The sequence below is a fragment of the Pipistrellus hanaki genome (genome assembly GCF_964339955.1).
Source record: "Pipistrellus hanaki genome assembly, chromosome: 1".
NCBI classification, from domain to species: domain Eukaryota; kingdom Metazoa; phylum Chordata; class Mammalia; order Chiroptera; family Vespertilionidae; genus Pipistrellus; species Pipistrellus hanaki.
This window is the reverse complement of record NC_140503.1, coordinates 25,047,210-25,060,599: the sequence shown is the minus strand read 5'-3', so window position 1 is coordinate 25,060,599 and position 13,390 is coordinate 25,047,210. Positions and strand designations below refer to the sequence as shown.

The 13,390-nt window shown below is 42.8% G+C and overlaps 1 protein-coding gene across 2 annotated transcripts in view; it reads left to right on the top strand.

Moving 5' to 3' along the window:
* SUSD6 (sushi domain containing 6) overlaps positions 1-13,390 on the top strand; it is a 92,982-nt gene that overhangs the window by 38,558 nt on the left and 41,034 nt on the right. For both annotated transcript variants that reach the window (XM_084866215.1, XM_084866214.1), the window contains exon 2: positions 8,009-8,209. In XM_084866215.1, the coding sequence (XP_084722341.1) occupies positions 8,089-8,209 (121 nt within the window). In that variant the 5' untranslated portion in view covers positions 8,009-8,088. The remainder of the gene's footprint in view (positions 1-8,008; positions 8,210-13,390) is intronic.

Genomic DNA, 13,390 nt, shown 5'->3' with positions numbered 1-13,390 from the left:
GCATTCATGCTTGTGGATGGAATTGATGAGTTTTCCCAGAAGAGAGGCAATTAACTTGTATTTGGAAAACAAAAGAGCAGGGAGCCCTTTGCAATGGAAAAGCAAGAGGAAAGACTTTTAGGCTCCTTGGCTTCCATTTATCTGTAAAGTGGGGGTAATAGCACCTATTTAATGAAGTAACAACTCTGTGTGTGTGTGTGTGTGTGTGTGTGTATAAAACATACATGTAAACTCCATGCCCTCATTCTTCTATACAACATATTCAGGCTAGAAAACACCTACGTCCCCTGAGACAAAAATACTACTTTAATATAGTCATATACACACTTATTTAACTTTTGGGGAGGAATTGCTAAGTTCTTTAAAAATATTTTTATAAGGCCATGGGAGAGAACTTTGGCAATTCACTTGTTTAACCTGTTGGCTGTTCTTTTGTCTAACCTAACTTTGTGTTTTGAGCCTAGTCTCAGGGCCTATATTTCCAGCCCAGCTGAAAGAGTGCCCTGGGGGAGTCAAGGCTGTTAGAACAGGGAAGGGCCCTTAGCCAGCACAAACTTAAGGGCCCACTGTTCCAGATACTGTCCTGCATCCTTTATGTTTACCTCATTTCTAGCCAGCAACAACTCAGTGTGGTGGGTATTGTTTATCCAATTTATAGATGGTAACTGAAAATAACTTGGCCTAAACCACCAAACAAATAATTCCAAGCAGACCAGAAATTCTGGCCCAGTCTGGCAGCATCATTTCACTATGGCAGCCTCCCTGAGAGATACTTAGTTGAACTGTTTCATTTTACTGAAGAGGAAGCAGGCCTAGAGAGGGGAAGGGATTTGTCCTAGATTTAGCCTGTCAGTCCTTTATGAAGCTGGGCCTAGAGAAGTGGTAGGTATCCTGCCTTCAGGGACGGACATTTATGCCTGAGCCAAATTCCTCCTCGGGGGCACTTGGCCTTCCCTCTCCCTTCTTCTGTCCTGGGTGAGTCTTGTTTTGTTCTCTTTTGTCCTCTCTTGCATCTTTTCTCTTTCTCTCTGGGCCACTACAGCTCTCCAGTAACCTAGTGTGTGGAGGCTGGGGGATTTTTTTTTTTTTTTTTTTGGTTGTTTGTTATTTTTGCAAAAACAGTTTAGGAACATTGGGTACAGATGGCCTATACAAATGTACTGATGGATTGATAAAGCTGTAAATGGGAAAGTGAAGTCTTTTTAGTTTGCTGCATTGCAAAGGAAGACAGATGCTAGGATGTGTCTTGGGAGATTGGGGGGGGGGGGGAGAGACACACACAATAGGTTTTGCAGAATAAAGAGGCTGAATTTCACGTTTCTTCCTTCTAGTCAGAACTTTATCGACTTATGTTTTCAGAGGAAATACTTCTGGGTCCCTCCTATTCCCTAGAAGACATTCCAGGTTTCTCAAAACTGAAAGGGCATTTGGGGATCATCCAGACTCCCCCCCACCGCACTCCCAACCCCCCTACCAGTACTAGAAAGAATGATGTACTTACTTCTGATTCATTGTGGTTGGTGGAACTGGGAGTTAGGGCTTCCTTCCACATTCAGGTCCATGCTGCAGTCATCCTGCAGTGAGGTTCTAGAAAAGAGAAGTTGGAGACTGTTAAAAGAGGCTTAGGGAAAAGCCAAGGGTTATTTGTAGACAGAGAGTTTTAACAAGCATTTGATGTTTGTGTCTTTAGGCTTTGGAACTGGAGATTAAAAGTGCCATTCTGGCACTCACTGACCTCAGGCCTACAGAAGACTCTGCCTATTGAAGCACTCAGATAGTGGCACAGAAGAAGGGAGAAGATATAGAGATTAGCAAGATTGGAAGGAGACATTTATGGGGGGAGGGGAGGGAAATAAACGAAAGAGATCTAAAAATAACTTAGTTTTGTCATTGGGGGCTGGGGAGAATGGGAGGCATTAGGATTTGATCAACATTTAGATACCTTTTGCTGCTGTGGCCCAGACACTTTCGGGGTGGTGGGAGTGAATAGGGGAGAAAAGGAGAGGTAAGGGGGAGGCTTCCTTAGCATGTTGGTCACTTCTCTTATTAACACTTATCCTTATACTCTGAAATGTAATTAACTAGTTAAATTCTGTTCACACTTCATGAACTATGCTTTGTATTCCCCATCACATGGAAGTATAAGGTCAGGGAAGGTGAGTAAGCAAAGTAATAAATTTCCTTGTTCTAGACTCTCTGCCACCACCATCCCCTTTCTGGACTAGTTTGAGATAAGAAAAGAATTTATATTGGCTTTACTGATCCATTGCCCTCTCCTAACTAATGGAGAAATGGGCCAAGGTTTAGGAACTATTTATCCTAGGTGGGGTTCCCTCACAGAACTGTAGGGAACCCCACCTAGGATCTGGGAGTCAAACTTGACAGTCTGGACCATTTGCCTCCACAGAGGAAAGCTCGGTGAGTGTGACTCAACCCTGTCCCTCCAGCAGAACTGTGACCATTCTCTGCAGGGCAGAGAATCAGGCACATGGCCTGAGGAAATCTAGGCCCCAGGGTGTCTAGGGGACAGGGTGTCCTTTCTGCTTCATTGCTGGCCCCACCTACTGCTGCCGCCTCCCCAGGCTGTGAGCCATTTTTGAAGATGACTTCCAGGACACCTTTAATTTTAGCAGGCTCTTTAGCTAATCTGGAAGCATCTATGGCAACAACAAGCAAGCAAACCGTGTGAACTTTGGGCTCGTGTTCCAGGTTCTCCTTAACATTATAAACCTACCCTATTAGTCATCATCATTTTTATGATGAGAAGTTTCTCAGTCCTTTGCTGTCATGGCTTCTGGTCTTAGCCTGTAATAGACCTGAATCTTTTCCACTTTACATAGTAGTCCCTCATATTGTGTCTCTTTGAGCCTCACTAGAGACCAGAGAGATATTCAAAGCAAGCAACAGCCCCAATTTACAGATGAGAAAACATAGGGAGAAACGAGGTAAGTGGCTTCCCCAAGATCAGAGCTGTGGCTTAAGGGCAGTGTTCTTCCTCTTGGAGGGTCATTGTGGATAGGAAATGAATGTTAGTGACATCACATTCAGCAGAGCACAGTCACCTGGTTTTGATGTTCTGGGTTTATAGAGATGGGAAAGGCCAGACCCTGCCCTTGAGGGCCTGACAGTTGGGATCTCCCTTTGCCACATTCTATTGGGACAGCAGCTCTAGTTCCAAGAAAGAAAATAAGGGTGAACGCAGATTTTCCATGACTCCTCACCCTTTGTTTTGGAGGGGGGAACTGGCTGTTGGAGGAAGAGATGGCTTCTACAAAGAGAATTTTGGGTGCCATGTAGAATTCTTGTGGCTGGGAGAGAACTTAGAGCTTTTTGAGATGTGGAAATGGAAGCCAGAGATATGACCAGCTATTTAGTTGGTGGCAGAGGTGGGACTAACTGTAGCCCCAGAACCTCCTCTCTCTTCTCACCTCTTAAGTTTACATGTTATATGACTTGTTAGGATGGGTGAGTGCAGGCTTTGGAAATGAAGCTGAGTTCCAGGTCCCTCATTAATCCTAATCCCCCCCCCCCCCTTTATTTTAACTGGTAAAATATAAAGTAAAATTGACCATCAGTCATTTTTAAGTGTCCAGTTCAGTGGTATAAATACAGTAATAATGTTGTGCAACTATCACCACCATCCATTTTCATAACTCTTTTCATCTTGCAAAACTGAAAACGTATACCCATTAAACAATATAACTTCCTATTCTACCCTCCTGATAACCACTATTTTATTTTCTGTTTCTATTTAATTATACTTCTTTTTTTTTTTTTAATTAGGGGAAGTGGTCCCTAACATTCCAAAGGAATACTGAAGTAAAATGTATTCTCTTATTTTTCTTAAGTTTTTGCCCATTTGTTTTTCTAGGGATAATGAATACTTAGTCTTAATTTGTTCTGAAGTGTTTTTCTTTTGATTTGGTGTAAAGCCACAATTCAAGGACAGGTCTGCCTGCTGCTGCCTGCCTCCCTCCTGGCTTCTCCTTCCTCCCTCCCTTCCTGTGTTCAAAACAGATTATTTTTTAAAACGATTGGATGTATGTTGTGACCCTTTCTCCACAGTAGCTGGAGTCTTCTGTTGTAGGGATTCATTTTTCTCTATTATTTCTGAAGTACTGACCCTTGGCTCAGACTTGCATGTAAAAATACTCCATTGACTGCCCTCCATTCATCTTCTCTTTCTTTCTTTCTTTCTTTCTTTCTTTCTTTCTTTCTTTCTTCCTTCCTTCCTTCCTTCCTTCCTTCCTTTCCTTTCCTTTCCTTTCCTTTCCTTTCCTTTCCTTTCCTTTCCTTTCCTTTCCTTTCCTTTCCTTTCCTTTCCTTTCCTTTCCTTTCCTTTCCTTTCCTTTCCTTTCCTTTCCTTTCCTTTCCTTTCCTTTCCTTTCCTTTCCTTTCCTTTCCTTTCCTTTCCTTTCCTTTCCTTTCCTTTCCTTTCCTTTCCTTTCCTTTCCTTCCTTTCCTTTCCTTCCTTCCTTCCTTCCTTCCTTCCTTCCTTCCTTCCTTCCTTCCTTCCTTCCTTCCTTCCTTCTTTTCTTTCTTTCCCCATTTCATCGTCCCATCTGTTGTGCACTTGATCAGGTCTTAGTCTTCGTGGTGGAATTGCTCCCTTGGCAGTAAGAAAGGAGCCAGCTGTTTCTTTAAAACAGAACAAAACAGGAGCTCTTAAGTGTACATCTTTCTCCCAAGTTATACTGGCTTCTCCACATGCAGCCATAGCCCGTGACCCTACCAGGTAGTCGCCATTTCCTTAAGGCAACAACCAGTGGATCATCAAGAACAACACCTGCTGTGTCACACACAGCACATACACACAACACACATTTCTGTAGTGAATGGATGAGTCCAGTCAGAGTGGCGCTTTGGGAGGAAAAAGGTGTTTAGTTCTACGAAGGGAGTAGGAAGACGGTCCTGTACTGAGCCCTGACAGTGACTATATTCCTGGCGGAGAGAGCAATCAGGTTTATTTGAATGTCAATTTGTTGAGGGAGGAAACAGATGGTCTACAGGACAGCCTGGCTACATTAATTTTATTTATATTTTATCTGTTTGAACAGATAGTGCATGCACAAGATAAAATACTTAAGAAGATGTATATTATCTTGTTCATTATACCAGAGAGATTTTCTTCACATACTAATTTTGGAAGTCATTCCATACTACTACAGACTGAACTTCCCAGTTCTTTTTAAACTACTGCATAGTATTCTATTGTATGGCAACTTATTTAACTAGTTTCCTTTCAATCTTTTGCCAGTACAAATAATGAAGTAAATATCCTGCACACATGTGATTTCTGAGGAAAGATTCTAGAAGTAGAAGTGGAATTATGTGCATTTTCACAGATTGTGAAATTTAAGATTGTTTACCACTTAACATTTCCTTCTGAACCCCCAGTCCTCTAAAATCCCTGCCAGAGTGAGCTTTCTAAATGAATTTGGTGTTATAACTTCCCTGTTACTAATCCTTATAAGCTCCACATGGTTTCAGGGTACAATTTAAATGCCTTAGCCTCCCCTCTGTCTCTAGCTTCTGCCAGGAGTGTTGTGCTCCCATTGCTTTGATCCGCTTGTATGCAGTATCTCCTTTTATCCCCTTCTTTTTCATTGGACACATCCTTTTGCAGTGAACCTAGCAGCACTTCCTCTCTTGCACAGAACATCTAAGCACCACTCTGATCCAGACTCGTCCATTCACTGCAGAAATATTTGTTGTGTGCATGCTGTGATGTCATTCTCAGGTGTCATTCCTGATGATCTACTGGTGTTGCCTTAAGGGAAAGGTGACTACCTGGTAGGGTTACCTGTTGTGGCTGTATGTAAAACAGCAGCACCAGAGGGCCCATTGCTAACTGGCTGGAGGCCCTGGGCATGTCCTTTAACCTCTTTGGAACTTGGTTTGGTATCTGTCAAATGAGATAAAGCCTGATAACCTTCAAGGTCCCATGGCTCAGATCTTATTATTACTGTATCAACAGCTGGCAGAGTTTATTGAGGACTTGAAAAGTTCGGGCATTGTGTCAAATACTTTTTCTAATCCTAATCCTTACATCAAACCTATGAAGACAGTATGGTTACTGTCTCCATTTTACAGAAGAGAAAACTAATGCTTGAGAGAATAATTTGGCTATAATAGAAGCAACATTTGAATTCTGGCATTCTGACTCTATGGTTCTTAGACACATATGTATACACATCCCACACATTTACATACCCACAGTTTTGTGTACTGTTTTGGGTCAGTCACAGATTCCACCCCTAGAACTCTCCACGAACCATCCTGTTCTAAAACTAAAAAGGCATAAATTGGAGTCTGGGTAAAAACTGGCGACAGATCACTGCAGTCACAAATATTTGTGGGTAGTGGGTAGTGGGTGAGGACCCAGTGGTTAACTCTGTTCTTAAACCCCTGGGTCTTACTCATTGGACATGACAGATGCTTTTTCCTTGGACTGAAACAACTCATTGCTGTTTGCAGTAACACTCTTTTCAAAAAATTCTTACCCAAGGATATGTTTAGAGAGAGGAAGAGGAAGAGCGAGCGCAAGCGAGAGAGAAACAGATGTGAGAAACATTGATTGGTTGTCTCCTGTATGTGCCCCAACTGCAACCTAGGTTTGTGCTCTGACCAGGAATTGAACCCCAAGCTTTTGGTGTACAGGATGATACTCCAAACAACTGAGCCACCTAGCTAGCGCTGCAGTTGCTTTTTATAAGGGGAGCATAGGTCTTTTTAATGGAGATGGAGGTGTGTATGGAATTAAAATTTAAAAAGAAGCTTAATCTTACTTTAGGAATACCTGTTATAAACTAGGATAAATGAAATCAAATGAGTTAAGTAAAATATAAGATCCATATAATAATGTATCATCAACCCAACTGCTTCCCTGAAGGCATGTAGAAAAACTCTCTTAAAGTGTCATGCTCAGTGGTTAGAGTGTCAGCCTGGGAACCGAAGGGTTGCAGGTTCGATTTTGGTTAAGGGCATGTACCTGGGTTGCAGGTTCCCCACTTCATTGGGGCATGTTCGGTAGGCAACCAATTGATATAGCTCTCTCCATCGAAGTCAGAGTCAGTCTCTCTCTCTCTCTCTCTCTCTCTCCCCCCCCCCCCTCTTTTCCTCTCCCCTCCCCCTTCCACTTTTCCTAAAAATCAATGGGAAAAATATCCTCCAATGAGGATTAACAACAACAAAAAAAGTAGAAGTCTTGAACCCTATTTTTTTTAAGATGCTGATTTCTACTCTTCTGAAGTCTTTATCTGAACTAGAATGGATGGTAGGACTAATTAATAATTGTAGCCATCCTCTCCCACTCATTATCAGGTATAGCCAACAAGTATGGCCTCTGGGATCACAGGTGTGTTGCGTGAGCTGTTAAATCAGAGTCAGATCCTAGGGCTCATCCAGCCTCAGGCAATACAGCAGGCCAAGCTAGGGGCCCTTGGCTGCCACTGCTGCATTCCTTCTCTAGGCAGTGTAGTTCTCCCTTTAAGACACATGTTCTCTCCCCCACCCCCCACCCCCTTTTTTTCTCTCTCCCTCCCTCCCTCCCTCCCCTCTCCCAAGTTGAACTTACTGAGTCCAGGTGGCAAAGGCAAAGCCACACTCCGGTATAGCAGCTCTGTGTCAGCTGCTGCCTCTCTCTTTCTGTGTGCTGGAGCCTCTGAGGCAGGCAGCCAAGCAGAGCCAGGGCAGTCTCTGAAAGCTTTGCTGTGACCCAGAATCTCAGATGAGCCCATGCTTGTCTCCTTGTCCTATCGTAAGGATCCGGCTCCTAGATGCTGATGCTGCTGGCAGCTTGCTGCAGGCCCTGGTATTTCTCTAGAAAGGAGTTGAAAAGCCACTTATGTGCTTGTCTCTTCTTCTGAAAGCATGAATTCAGTTGCTAATAATCTTTCAACTTTGTATATGATTATGGCTTCTTTAGAGCAAAGGGCCTACTTGTGACATATGGGTAAAGTTTTCACCTCACTTATGTCTTGTTTTTTTGTGTGTTTTTTTTCTATAGGTGAATCTACACCTGGCTGACTTTAGAATTCTTTTGGCTTTTAATTTTTTTCTTTTTAAAATAACTTGGACGGATAAAAGATGTGCCATGGCAGGATAGCACCAAAGAGCACCTCAGCGTCTGCCGTGGCCTCTGTGGGACATGGAGCGTTCCTTCCGCTGGTGATCCTTAGCACCCTCCTTGGAGACGGACTTGCCTCAGGTGAGTCCTGGCCTTCGGCCGTCTGTCTGTGGGAGGGAAAAGACACAATACCCTTGTTTCTCCTAAAAGCTGGGATAGGGTAGTGGTCGGCATACCGTGGCTCGCGAGCCACATGCGGCTCTTTGGCCTCTTGAATGTGGCTTGGCTTTAGAACCACTTCTTCAATTGGGAGGAACAATTAATGATTCTTTGTTATAGCTTTCCTCACCACACACACAAATTTCTTCTGCTGATCCCTCTTATTCTTGCTTTTAACCCAAACCTGTCCTATAAACCTGAGACTTCATTGTCTGAGGAGCCCCTGGCACAACCAAGGGGGCCACAAATGGTTAGGACATGATGGTTATATGAGGTTGCAAAGGAACAGAAGGCCAGCCTACACCATTGTGCAACAAAATGAAGCATGGCCTATGTTCATAGGGCCATTCCAAAGCCAGAGGAGACCTCTAGAATGGTAGTCATAGAGCCATAGAATGTGGAGACCCTCTCTTGTTCACCACTGTATCTCTAGAGCAGGAGCTGGCAAACTGGTCCATGGGCCAAATCATACCTCTTGTCCGTTTTTCTATATGGCCTGTGAGCTAAGAATGGTTTTTATAATTTTAAATAGTTAGGAAAAAAGTCAAAAAAATAGTATTTCACAATACATAAAAATTGTATGAAACTTACATTTCAGTATCCATAAATAAAGTTTTATTGGAACATAGCAGTGTTCATTTGTGTACATATTGCCTGTGACTACTTTTGTGCTATAATGGCAGAGTTGAGTAGCTGTGACATAGACTAAGTGGCCCCCAAAGCCTAAAATGTTTACATTTAAAAATATTTTGCCCTTCATAGAAGAGATTTGCCATCCTACCCCAGCCCAGAACAAATAGTGCTCAATAAATATGTGCATGAATGGAATAGCTTATCAGAGCAGGAAGGGAGGAAGCTAGGACTGGTCAGGTTAGGACAGCTAGAACTGGTCAGAGCTAGGACTGACTTTAGAGGTTGTGCACTTGCCCAGGGCCTGAGAGCCAGCACCAGAATCTGGCCTAGTGCCTGCTGCACTACCGTGACCCTCCTCTTCAAGACTCCATTGGGGAAGCTGTCTCAGCTTGTTACCTGGCAGTATTAAGGTCTTCCTTCTGTGTCTGAAGTCGTAGTTTCCTTTTATTTGTTAAGCACCCCCCCCCCCGCCCCCACCTTCCTTTTTATGGGCTTCCCTCCTACCTCCTCCCACTTCCCAAAAATTCACACCATTTAAAGTTTCCATCCAAAGTCCAAAGTCAGTGATCAGAGACTGATGTTTCCAGACTGGCTGGATAAAGGGATTATTCTACAGGGTGGAAAAATGTGTCTATAGTGTGGGCTTAGCCCAGAATGGGAAAGTTGCCTCTGTTGTTTTCTACCTCCTTGCTCCCATCTACAAAGAATCCTTTCTCCCCTGCCATCCACCCTCCAAGTCTTTCTAATCCCCATAAAACATGTGTATTGGCATGGAGCAGGGTGCATGCAGGGGAAGGCGTTTCACCGTTTCTTAGATCTAGTGCATGAAGTTGCTGCCAGTATTTCTCTCTCTCTCTGGAGTAGTTCGTGGAAGAAGGAGGTGCTCACTCCTTGGCCTGAAACCTAGAGCGCACCTGTATGGCCAGGCCTGCCATGAGCAACGTGGCAAGCAAGCTTGCCCAGAAACTAAGATTCTCAGGTACTCTGAAGTCATGGAAAAGCAGTTAGTTGAGGAAAGGTCTCGTCTTCGTCCTGCATTTCTTAACTTCTTCTGTAGCTACCTTCTGAACACCCATTCTAGAGGCATTTTAAATGAGGTGCTTGTAAACTCAGCCTGTTATCCAGTGGGTTCTCTAGTAGATCCTGAATATGTTTGTGTCCGTGTGCATTCATGACTGGAGATCCAATTGGACACAGGTAAGCGTGCATATTCTGGAGGAAATTTTGTCTGCATAGTCTCTGGTCATAAATACCACAGTCACCCATTAGTCTTGGTCATACTTGCTCACATTTAGAAGAAAGGAATCATGTAAAGAGGCACTTGAGAGTTCTAGAATAAAGTTACATCATGTTTGGGTTTAAATTTTCCACCCTGGTTTCTCTTATCTATAACTCAGAGTTTATTTATTGTTATAAAGGAAAAAGGTATAAGAGAGTCATTGGATCTAGATTCCACCCAGGTCATTCCTTTAGCAGAAAGGAGAGAAATTATTGAAAGTTTCCTTTTTAAAAGTGGCAAAAGGGCCGGGACCGGTTTGGCTCAATGGATAGAGCGTCGGCTTGGGGACTGAAAAGGTCCCGGGTTCGATTCCGGTCAAGGGCATGTACCTTGGTTGCGGGCATATCCCCAGTAGGGGGTGTGCAAGAGGCAGCTGATCGATGACTCTCTCTCATCTATGTTTCTGACTCTCTATCTCTCTCCCTTCCTCTCTGTACAAAATCAATAAAATATATTTAAAAAATAAATAAATAAAAGTGGCAAAAGGAAACTTTTTTTTTTTTTTTTTTTTTTTTTAGGAAACATATCTTATTCTTCATACCTGGTCCATCATGCAGGGGAAGATTAGAATTAAAAACAAGATTTATGCACATACTACTCAACTTGCCTTAAGGGTGGTGGGCTAAAGAGGATTTAGGATACCAGTTAATTTTGCAGCTTCTCCCAGATCTTACAACTCCTTTCTTTTACCTGTGATCTTAAGAAACTTGCTGTATGACTTTAGGCAAATCACTTGACCTCTTTGTCTCTTCTATAAAATAGAAACAAGATACGTAAGGATGCTAGTTTGGTGGTGTGTAGACTAATAAAAATGATTGGAAAGCACTTGACATATAAAATGTGCAGTGTAATTTCCAAATAACAACAACAGAAATTGTATGTGACCTACTGTTGAGTCAGTTGGGCAGGATACTTTATACAGATGACATAATTTACTGTCTTTCAAAAACAAAATTGAAGATGCAAAGTCACTTTTTGGGTTAGGGATAAGGTGTCAGACTTGACCAGGAAGGATGAAATACTTCTGTAATCTCCTTTGTCTTCTATGTTTGCATAGTTGGATGGTCTCAACCCAACTGGCTTGCTGACCCATATAAAAAGCTTTTTTATTTTACCCCACCCCCTCCTTAGCATATTTACTGAAGAAATTCAGTATTTTATTGGTTTATGAATTTTTTCCCCTTAAAATGTTGCCATAAAATTTTAGGCCATGTTAAATATCACATAAGTACCTAATGCAAATTTAAAATGGCAGGAAAAGCAACCATCTGTATTTGTACGTGGCAGAGAGAAAGCCAGGCACTTAGTGTTCACTGAAGATGGAAAATGTTGAGAACTAGGCTTTCAGGGGGATGGTGTGGCTGTGGCCCTTAACAGTGCTGTGGCAGAAAGATGTTGGCAGGTGGCCCTGGTTCACTTTCCTGTGTCTGAGGAACCTGGAGTCAGAGATAATGGACACTGAACTAAGAGAAGAGAACAGATAGGAAACTGATGCATATAAAAAATTATTTGTCAGGCTCTGTGTTATCATCCCATTTAAAGCTCTCAAAGTGTGTTTGAGTTAGCTGATCATGCTTCCATTTTACAAATGAGAAACTCAGGCACAGAGGGGTTAGATAACTTGCTCAGAGATAGGCAGTTGTAGGTGAGACACTGGTTGGGATTTGCCTGTCTGTCACTCTGTTGTCTTGTGGTCTGCTGAGAGCCACACTACCTGTGCTGAGTTGCAGGCTCCTCTGAGACCCATTCCTTATGGTGCTCTATTGGAGTAATCAGCTCAACTTTCAAAAGGGTATTTTGACAAATAAAGATACCATCTGTTTTTTCTTCTGGATAAAGGATGTAGGATTTACCATGCTTCCCTCTGTGGTTGTTTCTGTCCTCATTTACCATTGCTCTTGGTTGTTTGGTTCCCAGTTTAGGCACAAGATTTGCCAAGGCAGTTCTATTCCTGGGAAGGATCAATAGAGGGACCACAGCAACCTGTTTGGTAAATGAGGATTTAGTTCCCAAAACATCCACAGAACATCTTCCTGTCAGCTGCAACCCTGCTGACAAAGTGATGTAATCTCTCCATGGTGTAATTACCTGTGACTATAAAAAGATTTGAGGAGTGTGGTAGGAGGTTGTGGATAGATCATTAGAGGGCTTGCTACACTCTGGTGTCATGAAAAAACATTGAGAAATTACCCTCTGCAGGCTAATTGTTGTGCCATGTTTAGGACATTGCAAATGCATGATACAAACCTTGCACTGTAACTTTTGAAACAAAAGAAACCAGGAGAGTCCATCAGCCTGAAACCTGAGTGGGTTATGGCCCTCATTAAACACAGATTCCATTTGCCAAGCAAAGGTGCCCTCTATCCTGGGCTAACTTTAGAGCTTGAAATTTACCCTTCCTACCCTTTCTACAAAAGTAGGGCACGGCGCTAATTAAAAAAAATAATAATAGAAGAACTAGGGTTTAGCACTCAGTCTTTATTTCTAGGCAGATTTGCAGATCAACTCTTTTTAGCACCTGTTACCCATTGAAAGCTTTTGTCCTCCTCATCACTCAGAAGCATGAGCCTGCAGAGGGTTTGAGCAACTCTCCTAGTCCAGGTGGCTTGTATTGGTGTGGCTGGCTGCCTGGACTGTGGTGAGATCAGGAGTAGTGACCTTGGCTCACCTCATGTTTAACTTTGGGGCCTAGAGCAATAGCGGCATTTAGGGACAACCTGTGGGGTGAGTGAGATAGGTGCTGACTGCTGACTTCTTCTAGCCCTGTTCACCTACCTCACCATAAGCAAACCTAAAGCATAAAATGTGAATTCACTGGAAGATGAGGATGAGATTATAACTACTGAAAACCCCTAGGGTTTCTCTTGTCACTGGAATAGGATTAAATTAATAAATGGCAAATGCCACCTGCAGTTCTTATGGAGCCACTTAGGTCACTAGGATAGCTGAGTATAATAACAAGCTGTCATTATGCTCCAACCCCATCCCTTGGTTTTTAGAGAGGCATGCACTCTGATTAAAAGCATGGACTCGAGTCAGAGTGCTTGGGTTTGAGTACTGCCTATACTCCTAGCTACTGGTGTTACCTTGGATAATTATCCTGACTTGACTACCTTTGTTGCCCTAGAATAGGAATGATAACAGTGCATAAGATTGTTGCAAGGATTGAATAAGATAGTGTATATATGTAA